Source organism: Argopecten irradians, chromosome 13, assembly GCF_041381155.1.
Source record: "Argopecten irradians isolate NY chromosome 13, Ai_NY, whole genome shotgun sequence".
Taxonomy (NCBI): domain Eukaryota; kingdom Metazoa; phylum Mollusca; class Bivalvia; order Pectinida; family Pectinidae; genus Argopecten; species Argopecten irradians.
Genome location: NC_091146.1, coordinates 31,183,853 through 31,198,142, shown reverse-complemented (window position 1 = coordinate 31,198,142; position 14,290 = coordinate 31,183,853). Strand labels below are relative to the sequence as shown.

At 34.6% G+C, this 14,290-nt stretch overlaps 1 protein-coding gene across 2 annotated transcripts in view; it reads left to right on the top strand.

Annotated features, from left to right (window-relative positions):
• The window catches only part of LOC138305505 (uncharacterized), a 32,270-nt gene that overhangs the window by 7,408 nt on the left and 10,572 nt on the right, over positions 1-14,290 (top strand). For both annotated transcript variants that reach the window (XM_069245761.1, XM_069245760.1), the window contains exons 3-6: positions 2,089-2,194; positions 4,974-5,100; positions 5,823-5,932; positions 6,590-6,659. In XM_069245761.1, the coding sequence (XP_069101862.1) occupies positions 2,089-2,194; positions 4,974-5,100; positions 5,823-5,932; positions 6,590-6,659 (413 nt within the window). The remainder of the gene's footprint in view (positions 1-2,088; positions 2,195-4,973; positions 5,101-5,822; positions 5,933-6,589; positions 6,660-14,290) is intronic.

The window sequence follows — 14,290 nt, the reverse complement described above, 5'->3', positions numbered from 1 at the left end:
ATTTGTTTCTAAAATTTACACCAATATTCTAGAGAAATAATTACCCTTAAAAACAAAAACAAATTTTTTTTAGTGATATCCTGAAAAAATATACCAAAATCCGGCTCCTTTATTAGAATCACCCCATTCCAAAATGGCGGTCATTACGATTGCAAAGTTTATGACTTTCAGCAGACACTGTATGCCTATTTTACATTAAAAACGTGAGTAAATCATTTCATTATAAGAAGTTTTTGTTTTTGAAATGATGCTAACTAGTTTTAAGCACAAAATTTATTGAAAGGCCAGATGATTGTTTCCTTACGGTAGGCCTACGTAATACACATTGTTACACTCGGACACGTGAAATAAGCAAGTGACACCACCAAGCCAAGGTGGAACTAGCCCCAGGCTGCTAATTAGCACCAGTGGGTGTTGGTCAGGGAGTGTTCACACGTTCTTTGTTTACTTAATTATGAAGCCAGTTCCCCTACTCAGTCTGGTATGCATTTTGAAGCCACCATGGCAGCCCCAACCGACTATAAAAAATTCAGAAATCGGAAGAAAAAAATTGAAGACGATGTTTTGCAGAAATCGGAATATTTGGATATTAAAGCGGTAGGCGGAATATCAGCCTCAAAATCGGTAGACTTCCGCCAGAATCGGTAGGGTTAACATGTCTGCAAATATTTTATATATTTATTTTGCTTTTAAAATGTTTTTTTTTTTTAATTCATATTTTATCAAGTGTAAAATGTTTATTCAAAGTAGAACTGGGTCAAGAATTATTGTACCATAATATAGATATGGTTTGCTATTTTTAAACAAAGAACTTTTTAAAGATACATGCACACCCACATCTCATACTTCTCCAATTGACTCCTAAAATAGGCCTGCTCACGTTCTGCATAGCAGATTTGAACAAAATAACCTACTGGCTTAAACAATATATCGGACCATAGATGTTGGCTTATAAGTTAAATTCTCCATTGGAATTATAGGTTCATTTCATTCTTTAAGTATTAAAAACACATTTACAGTCACATGATAAAAAAATTGTAACACATACTACAGAGAGGTCAGACTCATGATTTGAACCTGGGATCTCCGAACACAAGCCTGATATATATTCTCTATTGAACTTTTTAGTGGTATGCAAACTTATGAATATTGTATTTATTATAAGAATACTTATAAATATTTATATATTTATTATGAGCAAACTTATGAATATTTATATATTATAGCAAACTTATGAATATTTATATATTTATTATAAGCAAACTTATGAATATTCATATATTTATTAATAATGTTCCAAGGAGTAGATCAACGATAGTGTGATTTGTACCTGGGACCAGGGATGCAATTAGATGATCACCTTGCTTTTGAATTGGTATCTATGATCATGACTCGACTGTTTCTCTTCTAAAGAAGTTATTGAATCATGTTGCATATTCATTTTGCATACAAAATAATTTCTCTGGAATGAATTCTCATTAACCTCTATTAGCTTGTACATTTCAGTCTCTCTGGGTTTTGGTGCCACTGCTTATGCTTATTACTAATGTTAAAATATTGATGCTTGGTAGCTTTGTAAGTTTTTCTGAAAGTTCATTCTTACATTTTCTCTCTTAAACAATATATACATATGAAATGTTAGCTCTTAATTTGTGCCTTCATTTCTGTATTTTCAAAGATTTCAAATATCTTTTGTAAGTAAAGTCACTAGCTCTGGATACTTTATATAAATTTAACAAGGTTTCGTAAAACGAGTTCAGAATTATATATGCGTATATATGTAATTGATAATGTTGGAATATTTTCAACATAAGATAAGCTTCAATGTCAATTACTCTACATGATATTTCTATCAACCAATGTATTCAATATATATAGGGTAGTTTTGTTTTCATTGTTTTTTGGATAAGTTCATTTTCAGATTTTGTATGGTGCAGTACTTTCAGTACTTTGATATATTTTTGTAATGTGTTTACTATGAATTGTGAAGGAATTGATTAATCATTTATCTAAATTAAACTGATATTTTACTCAGCTGTACCATGTATTCACTTTGAAAAATGTAATTACTTGTAATTTGCTTTCCAGAGAAGAAAAATGTTGTGATAATGGGAAGGAAGACTTGGATGTCCATTCCGGAGAAGTTCCGACCTCTGCAGAAGAGAATCAACATAATACTAAGTACAACAATGAAGTAAGGATCTGCATGATCGGTCTGCACTGGGAAAATGTTTATAAAGAAGTCTGAAAAATTAATTATAAACATTCATATCACTAGTTTTTAATTTCATGGGGTTATGAAATAATTAGCTCACCTGGCCAGAAGGGCCGGTGAGCTTATATTTTTATATCATGGCGCAGTTGCTGTTGTCCGTCCTTCTGTCCGTCCGTCAATATTTCCTTTAAAACGCTACTAGTCATAGACTTCTGCATGGATTCAAACCAAATTTGGCCAGAAACATCCTTTGGGAAGGGGAACAGAGTTTATATAAATTTTGGCTTTGACCCCCCCCCCCCCCCCCCCCCCCCCCCCCCCCCCCCCCCCCCCCAGGGCCAGGAGGGGCGGGGCCGAATGGGTGAAATAGAGGTTAATTCTTTAAATCGCTACTAGTCATAGAGTTCTGCATTTATTGTATACAAAATTGGCCACAAACATCCTCTAGGGAAGGGAAACAGTATTTTTTTTAAAACACTACTTATAGTCATAGAGTTATACATGGATTGTATCAAAATTTGGTCAGAAACATCCTCTGGGAAGAAGGAATAGACTTTTGTGTGGGCCTGATCCCCTGGGGGCAGGAAGGCTTGAGCCAAATAGGAGAATGAAAGGTAAATTCTTCAAATCGCTACTATATGCAGTCATAAAGTTCTGCATGGATGTTAATCAAATTTTGCCAGAAACATTCTCTGAGGAAAGGGAACAGAATTATGATAAATTCTGGCTCTGACCTCCTTGAGCACAATGAGTGGGGCCCAATAGGGAAATTAGAGGTAAATATTTACATTTCTTTAGAAAAAAAACAATGAACCTGTATTCAGAACATTACTTTGCATTTCAAACCATATGAGCGATACAGGCCCTATGGGCCTTTTGTTTTTGTTTGCAATTCAAAATTTCTTTCATACCTTGATGAAATTCGAAAACAGTGGCATCAATGCTTAAATGTATGAGAGAAATCTCGCATGAAAGGTCCACTACCTTTCCGAAACGACTTTTAATTTTTAAAATAGGAATGTAAAACGAGATCAATAATTTTGTAGAGTCGCAGAAGTTATTTACTATGCGTTTACTAGCATATTTATCATCACCTTCAGAACTGTTTAATTAGAATAAATAAAATGTTAATTTTCATAACGTGGGTCGTTTAATGTTTCCCGCCGTCGTCCTAAATGCCGCGCGGTAGTTTACTATCACTGTGCCAGACGGCAAAACAGCGAAATGAATCTCCACTGTTATCGTACATTAGACAGGAAATCTTGCATATGTTTGGTGTTATAACCTCATCTTAAGCCATCGATATATATTTTCTTTTGTTATTAATGTTTTTAAGAAACCTTTAAATTTTGCTCCGGAAAGGTAGTGGGCCTTTAGCCCAACAGTTATTGATGGTCTAGCCAAAGTTTTGTTAGCCCATCATCATTAGATGGTGGGCTATTCTAATTGCTTTTTGTCCGAGGTCTGTTTTACGTCTCTCCGCTCGCCCATTAACATTTCTTGTTATTGCTATTTCTCAGAAAGTGCTAAAGGGATCATTCTCAAATTTCACATGTATGTTCCCCTAGGGCCCTAGTTGTGCATATTGCATTTTGGGTCTTATTGGTCAACAAGATGGCTGCCAGGCAAGCAGCCCTCTTGGATTATGATATTTAAAGGTTGTTATCGCTATTTCTCTGAAAGCAATTAAGGGATCATTCTCAAATTTAGCATGTAAGTTTCACTAAAACCCTTGTTTTGCATATTGCATTTTGGGATTGATTGGTCAACAAAATGGCTGCCATGAAGCCATTTTGGATCTGGTGGCCATCTTGGATTATGATGTTGAAGTTTGTTACACTATAAAGGACTGATGGGATCTCTCTCAAATTCCACATGTAGGTTCTCCTTGGGCCCTAGTTGTGCATAATGCATTTTGGAACCGATTGATCAACAAGATGGTCGATAGGCCGCCATCTTGGATTTTGATAGTTAAAGTTTGAAAATCAGAGAAAAGATCTCTCTTTCAATTCTCAGACATATATTAATCTTTTGTGGACATAGATCCCTCTTGGATCTTTTGATATAATCTCATTAGAGGGTATAGCATTAATAAGGCAGGATTGGTGGTCGAGCTTTTAATTGGAGCAAGTGTTGTAAGAAAATATAATTTGTATGTGATACTATCACATTGTGTGCTGTATCCTATCCAGTCATTTATCTTATGAAAGTGACAGAGTACACATCGTAATCGAAATGTCGCTTAAGAAACTATTCACTGGTTGTGGAACAGTTAAGGATTAATCACAATATTTTCTTAACAATACAATTTTGCGATACATCCATCTTGTTTTCGATACGTTACGATGCATTCAAATGATGGTACAATTACAATGATCAGTCGTTTAGGATCATTAATCTACAAATAATATTAAGAAATGATAGATCAGTTTCAAAGTCTTGTTATAGAACGTATCTTAATTATGGTATTATAATAAATACATTTGTTAGTTTTAAAATTAAATAAGTTTCGCTTTTTAGATTTGTGTTTGAATGAATACACAAAGTTATATTTTGATTCCTTAATGCAATTAAACATAGCAAATAGAGAGATTGTAATTCATTTGTTAATTAAGACAAGTATATATTGTATCGTAGAGCGTTGTATCGTGACCAAATATCACGATACATATATCATATCTAGACATCAGTGTATTAGTTACAATATCATTACCTGCCGTCCCGTAAATAAAACATGTCATGAAACTGTATTTTACAGAGAAGCACCAACAAATACATATGTTGCCACGAGCTTAGAGAATGCTGTTGCCATGGTAACAGGAAATGGAGAACTAACAGACAAAGTTGAGAGTCTGTTCGTTATAGGAGGTAGCTCTGTTTACAAGGTAAAGATAAATAGAATCAAAGATAGATTTTTGAATTATTTTTTTTATTATTTCATAAAGTGGAAAGCTTGGTATAGATGATATTTTGTTTGTTACATTTTGACTACATATTTGTGATCATAATATGTAATTATCCATAGTCTTTAGAAAATAATACAATTTTATGATATAAAACATCATTTTGATACCTTTCTGGGTAAAAAGGAAACCCTGTCATACACCTCTACTGGGCAACTTTAATTTGGCCAAAGCACAGGCCCTTGGGACCTTTTGAATTTTTTTAACGTATTTCAAGGTTTGCATTTATGTTGCTACATTTAACATTTAATTTTAATAAAATTGGATTGTGGGGCAATTTCCATTGTTCATGAAAGAGGTCCTTACCCCTACAGCATTTGAATTGCAAAACCCAATTAGTATGAAGGCTTAAGAACATCCAGAAATAAAATCAGAAGAATTGTAGTAAAATCAGATAAATTCCAGGAGTCTACATCAACTGTGATGGTCAACTTGTTTCAGATAGATATTTGTACAATTGTTAGCTTATCATCGATTACTAAAATATACTATAACATCATAACTTTTAATGTACATGGTCAAGTTTTAGGTTCGCACAGAAGTCAGAATTGTATTCCTCTCCTTCAAAAGTGTGAGTACAATTACCCATCCCTCCAAAACTGATCTGGAGCACTGAGATGATAAACTTTTGTTTTATTTCTTAGGAAGCATTGGAATCTCACTGTCGTGTGTACCTGACCAGAGTACTGGCAGACTTTGACTGTGATACTTTTCTACCAGAATTTGAATCAGAAAAATTTGTAAAGTTACAATGGTAAGTTACCATATATTTGAGGTCACCAAGGGTTCTTCCACATCCAATCCTCAATCCTTCCTATTTCCCTTTAACCCTTTCATCACTGTAGGCCATGATGGACTCATCCAGGTCAATGGATGGTAGAGTCTACTAAAGTTGCATAAGGGTGAAAGAGTAAAAAGAGTTTCCTGTGCATCTGTGCTCAGTTTTAGTTGTCTAAAAGCATTCATTTTTTTGGTTGAACAAGTTATAAGCTTTGATTCAAATATTTGTTTATGAAATATTGATTACTGCCAACCAGCTTTCATTCGTGTGTGATTTACTTTAGCAAATTTCACATTTCAAGTAAATTCGCGAAAGTTTATTTCCGCAAATTCTCATCTACATGATATTAATATTGATAGGAATTTCCATTCAATTTCTCAATCCGCGAATTTTAATCTTCACGAACTTAATTTGTTTTGAAAATTGCGAAATTTAATAGCCCCAAAAGAAGTTGTTTTACAGTATTTTGTATTCATTTGGGTTTGAAATAATTCACATCATTTTCTCTGAAAAATATGACATTACACTTGCAAACATATGCCATAACAATCCATGCCTGCAAGGACAGATAACTATGTAATATGCAAATGATCAGCATAATCTCACGCAATTGTTGTTTTCGTCTTTCAGCTGTGAAGACGTACCGACTGGGCGAATGACAGAGAATGGAATTGATTTTGAATTTGAAGTTTATGACAAGGTAGATAATTAAAGCTTGACCCCTGACCTTTTTGATGTGGTGTGGTTTGTTCTAAACTGTCTTCGATGTAATAGATTAGAATATACCCTTCTGGATGTGATGTGATGTGCTGCAGTTCCCTTGTTTTACCTGTAGTGGGCCGTACTAGACGGACTTGAACATAGACCAGCAGGTAGCTCAACCAGCAGAGAATCTGACTACTGTATAGAGGTCCTGAGTTTGAGCCCAAGTCTAATCTGATTAAAATATACATAGAGATATGTATTATCATGCAGTTTAATAAAGGATCTGACAACATCCCATCATTTTGAAAGTGAATTTCAGATTATGAAAGTGTCTGAAAGAGCTGTCAGGTTCATTTTCATGGATGTATTTTTATCTCCCAAACAGCACAGCAGAGCTAAATGTATATGTATACTTGGATGAAATGTCATTTTCAATTAATGTAGGTAGCTAGGTGTATAGAAAATCTGAGTGGTTAAGATGTGTTGACATATTACCACAAGCCCTGAACCTCTGGGTCACCAGTTTGAATCCCATATGGGACAGTTGCCAGGTACTGAATACTGGTCGGGGTTAAAGGCTTGCCTTTACCAACAAACCTGATACATACTTACATGACCCCAGCTGTTAATAGGACATTAAAGATATAAAACTCAAACTTTAAATTACTGTTGATAGGTGTATATATGCATTTTAACGTGACATGGTAAAGGTTACCAGAATGTGACCTCTAATGGAATGTTGTCAGATCCTCTATAAGAACGTGACCCCTAAAGGGATGTTGTCAGATCCTCTATAAGAATGTGACCCCTAATGGGATGTTGTCAGATCCTCTATAAGAACGTGACCCCTATAATGGGATGTTGTCAGATCCTCTATAAGAACGTGACCTCTAAAGGAATGTTGTCAGATCCTTTATAAGAATGTGACCTCTAAAGGAATGTTGTCAGATCCTCTATAAGAATGTAACCTCGAATGGGATGTTGTCAGATCCTCTATAAGAACATGACCCCTATAATGGGATGTTGTCAGATCCTCTATAAGAACGTGGCCCTCTAAAGGGATGTTGTCAGATCCTCTATAAGAATGTAACCTCGAATGGGATGTTGTCAGATCCTCTATAAGAACATGACCCCTAAATGGGATGTTGTCAGATCCTCTATAAGAATGTGACCTCTAAAGGAATGTTGTCAGATCCTCTATAAGAATGTAACCTCGAATGGGATGTTGTCAGATCCTCTATAAGAACATGACCCCTAATGGGATGTTGTCAGATCCTCTATAAGAATGTAACCTCGAATGGAATGTTGTCAGATCCTCTATAAGAACGTGACCCCTATAATGGGATGTTGTCAGATCCTCTATGAAGCGTAGTGATTGTAAACGTCTGTATTTTAATCAGATTGGTCCTGGTCTGCCTGTTGTATTTACTCCTCTTCTGTTACATATACCTCACCCCTTTCTAGTAGTAGTGGGCCGATTATTGATTATAATCAATAATCATGATTATAATCAATAATCAGTTGATGCATGTAAGTTCATTCCTATTCCGATTATTGATTATGAAAATCCATAATCGATAATCACTAATCAAATATATATTAGGTGCAATGTATGTTGTAGATTTATTTTTTACATACAGTTGTTAAATGTACACTCTCTTTAAAATTTTCTCAACATAAAATGTAATATTATATTAGTAACTTGATTAATTATATAAAGATTTTAAAATTTTGTGTAAATATTCCATACCTGAAGAAAAAAAAATAACACCGAAAAGTAAAACAACAGCAAATTTTATATCCAATAATCCTATTTACAACCTACTGATTATTTAATCGATTATCAATCGGTTGATGACTTCCGATTGCAAACCAATGATCGATTATGATTTCAAACAAAATGCCCATCCCTACTTTCTAGGCTAGTTGTAGTAAAGCTCTGCATTTATTTCTACTTTAAATTTTTTTTTTTTTTTTTTTGGTGAGTTGTAGTGAAATACATATCGCATACAGGGTACTATGAAGATAAGAGGACTGCTGGACCCGAGTAACAAATCCTATAGGTGATTGAGTTAATATTCTTATCAATGTTTTTATACATTTTGGCCACTTGAGTGGATTTCAGGACTAGTGATTTGTCTGTATTATAAGTCATCCTGGATACCCCAGGGGTTCTGATCAGTTACGATCTCTACACCCCTGGACTATCTCACAGAAGAACTAGATACAACAGAACAGAACAGGTAATTTAATCCTTTGTAGTGCATTAAAAGAGCCATATAGCAGTACACTGTGGTTGGATGTGTGGCTTTGAAGAAGTGCGTCGCTCTCTCTGTAGTATTCAAAGAAAATTTTTGCAGGCCTGTGATTGGTTCAGATTTGTTCCCCTGAGCTGCCTTCAGTTTTACTATAAGATTGTCGAGGGGTGTATAGATTGTAAGTGATTGGAACCCCTGGAGTATCGAGGATGATTATGTATAGAATTTAGTGTATTTGTAGTACAGCTGAATGATAATTCATATCAATACAGATGATGTAGATATTAATTCGCGGAGATCAACTTTCGCGAATATACTTGGATTGCGAAATTCGAGAAAGAAAATCACACACGAATGAAAGCATTGTCTAACATGTGTTTGTACGTTCTTAGAAGGAACAGTGTTTGTAGTTAATCTGTATAAAAATAATTTGAGACCAATCTTTTCCCAGGTCTCCGTCATGCACATTTAAAATCCACCGCTGACAAATGGTATTTTTTCACTATAAAAACGGTAGCAGACGATTTAGTATTTTTCTTCAGTTACAAAAGTTACTTACTTTACACCATTACCACCATTTAAAAGTTTGAGCTTCTAATTTTACTTCAAGTTAAAAATTTGAAAAATAATTAATTGCATCCCGAAAAAATTCCGTGACACTATATCCTATATGGAATGAAGTACTGATTGCGCATGCACCAAAGGCGAAATAAATTATTTTATATTATTTTTTGTGTTAATTAGGCATATATATACACGATTAAACACCAATTATTGTTCAAATGATTAATATCATTTATGCTCTGTCGGCGGTGGAGCATCTTTAACATAGGTAACGTAGCTTATGAACGATTAAAATAACATACATTATTATATGTAATCCAAGGATTTATAACTATCTCTACATCCATGATGTAAACAAAACAATAAAAAAGACAATAACAAAAAGAAAAACAGTGATATGTCTGGGCAACCAGATGTAACTTCTAGCAGGACTACGTATGAGATAGACATGTTGTGTTGCTGAAAGATGCTCCACCGTCGACAAAGCATTAATGATACTCAGCATTTGAACAATAATTAGTGTTTAATTGTGTACATGTATATATGACTAATTAACACAAAATAATATAAACATAATTTATTTTGCTTTTGGTGCATGAGCAATCAGTACTTCATTTTATATAGGACACAGTGCCATGGAACTTTTTTAGGGATGCAATTAATTATTTGTAATATTTATCTTGAAGTAAAATTAGAAGCTCAAACTTTTCAATGGTGGTAATGGTGTAAAGTAAGTTTCTTTTGTTATTGAAGAAAAATTAATTTGTCTGCTCCTGTTTTTGATAAATCAGTGATAGATCATCTTTAAACGAAATTGGTCATGAATTCCATTATTTATTTTAAGGGACAATTCACTGAGGGTAAATCTTTTACATAACCAAGAAGCAAAATATGGCATGAATGTATTGCTCTATATTTATTATGAAACATATAACATAAAATATTGACAAATTCCACGTCATTCATTTCTAGTATTTTGATTTATATCGTTGTAATTACAAATCGTTGATCAATCAGATTAAGCAGTTACAATATGTACGCTGTATCAATACCCGAGCCAAAGTCACACACGTTAAACAAATGAACTACATAACCACTGAGGAGGTGATAAAATGATTTTTAGGCAAGACAATTTACCTAGTTAGGTAAACACATTACTGTTAGACCGATTTGAGCAGTTCTAGACAAAGGTTTCATTGCTCTACGTGCAAGGGACAGGGTTCGGCATACAAGATGTTCGACCACAACGTAATGTGTACGTTTCATACGCATTTCACCACCATGGGCTTTTCTGGCATATCACAGTAACAAAAACCGGCTGATCTAATTTCCATTACAACTTGTTTTTTTCCGATATGTATACAAATTTTAATGTTCTCTTAGACTGAATTGTCCCCTTTAAAGAATATTTACATTGACTAGGTACAATGTACCACATCTAGGCACAACGACCTTTCATACACACAGCGATACTTCAACGTATCAATTTCAATTTTCAATGAAAATGCAACCACAATGATGCAAACAAATAACTGCGCTTGAATGCGTCTCTCTATATGAAAACGATATTGTGGACCAAGGACGTATCTCACTTATAAATCCTTGTGTGGACGAATTTCATTTATTAACCAAATGCAGTGTTTATAACGATTTAAGAGACAAATATATATATAAGACAATATTATGTAAGAAACCACTGAATCAATTCAGCTGCAAAGTACTCACAATACTAAAGAATTAACTAACATTGGTGAATATATTGGTGCATAGCATTAAAAAAATTGTAATGGGTTTCAGACTGCATATATGTATCATGTACACACACACACACACACCACACACACTCTCTCTCTCTCTCTCTCTCTCTCTCTTATGCCTCTTGAATATGTGTTAGTCGTAGGGTGTGTAAACATGTTGTTTATGTACATGTAAGTGGAATCATACAGATACAATGTATCACATGGCAGATTGAAACAAAGGGAAGTTACTCTGCTACATGACACCGCTATAGGCAGGTATTTAACATTTACAAATAATTTTGTAATGACAATTTAAAGACGCCGGTTTAAACAGGTTTTTCTACATTATCAGGCAACGTTATAGCAGAAAAAAAAAACTATACAATATTCTGATTATATCACAGGCCTTTGGCTCTATACATGTAGATATACGTACTCCCCTATATATCTATAGAGCCAAACGCCTGTGGTTATATTATGTGACACAATATAGCTACATGCCGTTTGAAAGCATGTTGATTATTCGCCAAATGATGTCATTTTTATATCAGAAACACGTCACTTGGTTCATTTAAGTAAGTGACACGGTAGCGGGACGTCGGGATGCGATTTGATAAATTAGTGGTGTAAAGATACAATGTAAGTGTATTAATATTCGAGTATTGCATTATTGCTAGTTTATTTACTTTGTGTAAATATGTGTGGTACTACGCGATACGGAACAGTGGTCTACAAAACGACATAATCGAGATAAAAACAGGTACGTAGATATATATATAGTGTGATACATGTTTACACACATATATGCATTAAAGGTAATGTTGAATAATATAACCTGACAACAACAGTAGATGTTATGTAGAGATCAAGGCCGTTGATGAGATGAAACATCTACGACCTTACGTACATTTACATCCTTGTGTAGATGAGGCATAAACGTCCTAATTACGAAATAGAACATCTACGTCGTTATATGGATTGAATGTATTTTTTCCAATTTTCATAGCGGCTATGAATAGCTGAAGCTATCTACACAACCCGTACGTAGAGCGCGTTCAATCCATATATTTACGTTAGAATGATTTTTGAACGAATTTGCATATTACAGAGTTATCTGCACTTGCGGGTAGGTATTGATTGTGACGTCATATGTTTACGAGCGTAACGTCATACGTTTAGGAGAAAACGACGTGATTTGCGATCACAAAATAATGACGTAACAATCGATACCTACCCGCAAGGGAGCTAACTCTGTAATACGCAAAGACGGAATACGACGAGAAACGAGATTAATGGAACAGCTGATGACAGTCATTCCACAACGTCACGTTTTCAAACATTTACGTCCTAGCGTACTTGTAGATGTAACATTTCCGTCCTTACGTAATGCATCTACGTCGTTACGTAGATGAAACATCAACGTCCTTGCGTAGACGAGACATTTTAACTCCATTATGTAGATAAGACATCTTGAAAAAATCATGATCAAAACGAAACCGCACAAATAATATTAAAGGGACAATTCGGTCTAAGAGAACATTGAAATTTGTACATATATCTGAAAAAACCAGTTCTAATGTAAATTAAATCAATGATTGTTCATGCATGAAAACTTCTTGTATTCCCATAGGTGGCGACATGTGGTTTATCACCAGTGTGAATTTTAGGTGTTCTGCTGCTTCAAGGAGTACCCTTGAAGCATCCAGTGTAGTAATTTGTTACACAGGGAAGGAGTTTTCAAGTGTGATGGTGCTTATGTAGTGGATAAAGAGAGTACAAACTTTGTGTGGCGGCGATGGCTGTATAAACCAACGTGCCCATGGTGGCGCGTGTCTTTTAATGTGTGGTGAATTGATATGTGTGGTTTCGACAGGTGAGTGTGTGTGTTTGACGTGTTCAAGTGAGGTGGTTATGGATGGCGTGTAGTTGTGGTGGAATTTTGTTGCGTTTGGTGGTAGTGGTGATGACGTTTGCAACTTGTCGGGTGAAATTACACACTGTGATATATATTAACATAAGTCATGAATTGTCATAATTTTATTCACCTTCTCAATGGTAATGTAATTCAATTGTGACTTTGGCTCTTCGGGTACACTGTCCTGCTTGCGCTCACTATGAAAACTTCTATACTTGTATACCTGTGGACTCTCAAACTTCTTGTATACCTCTTCTTGAACCGAACCCTGTCCCTTGCTCGTTCTAGTAATGCAACTTTTTTTTTTGTCTAGAACTGATCAAATAAGTGTTAAATAAAAAACGCTCCGTCATTTGACGAGTAGTTCAAAAGTGTTTATTTGAACTTATTTGGTAGTGAATTGTCTATGCCTAAAATAATTTTATTTAATCATTTTAATCACCTTTTGTACAGTGGTAATGTACCGATTCATTGCATGTTTTAACGATTTTCCAGTGCTCAGACTTTGGCTCGGGTACAGCGTCCAAATTCACTTGTGTTCGATGGATACAATTAAGGTACCCTGCTTAATCGTATATGAACAAAGACAACGATTTGATTATTTCAACGATAGGACTAATTAAAATACTTAACAATGTCGTGGAATTTGTCATATTGTTAATTTTACGTTTGGATAATATTAAATATAATACATGTTTCATAAGAAATAAGAACAAATACATTTATGTGTTTCTTTTTTATATTTTGCTTCTTGATTATGTAAAAGAGCATTTAGCCTGAGTGAATTGTCCTCTTTAAGTATAACGATATCTAATACGGATCATCAGTAGCTTGCTATAACATAATTTTTTAGATTAATATGACCTTATGAATATTTATGAGCTCGCTAGGCAGTCGAGATTTGTTTGTTTGTTTGCTTACGTCTTATAGCCCATGGCCGCCAAGCGGATAATAAAATCCGCACTATTATCTTAGAAAAAGTAGGAGCGAAATGATCAAAGAGAGTAAATATTTGAAATAAAAATATTACCCATTGAAATAAAAACATTAACGATGCTCCACCGCCGATAGAGCATAAATGATATTCATCATTTGAACAATAATTAGTGTTTAAATAGAGGTTACACAACGAGTGGCTGTTGGATATGGA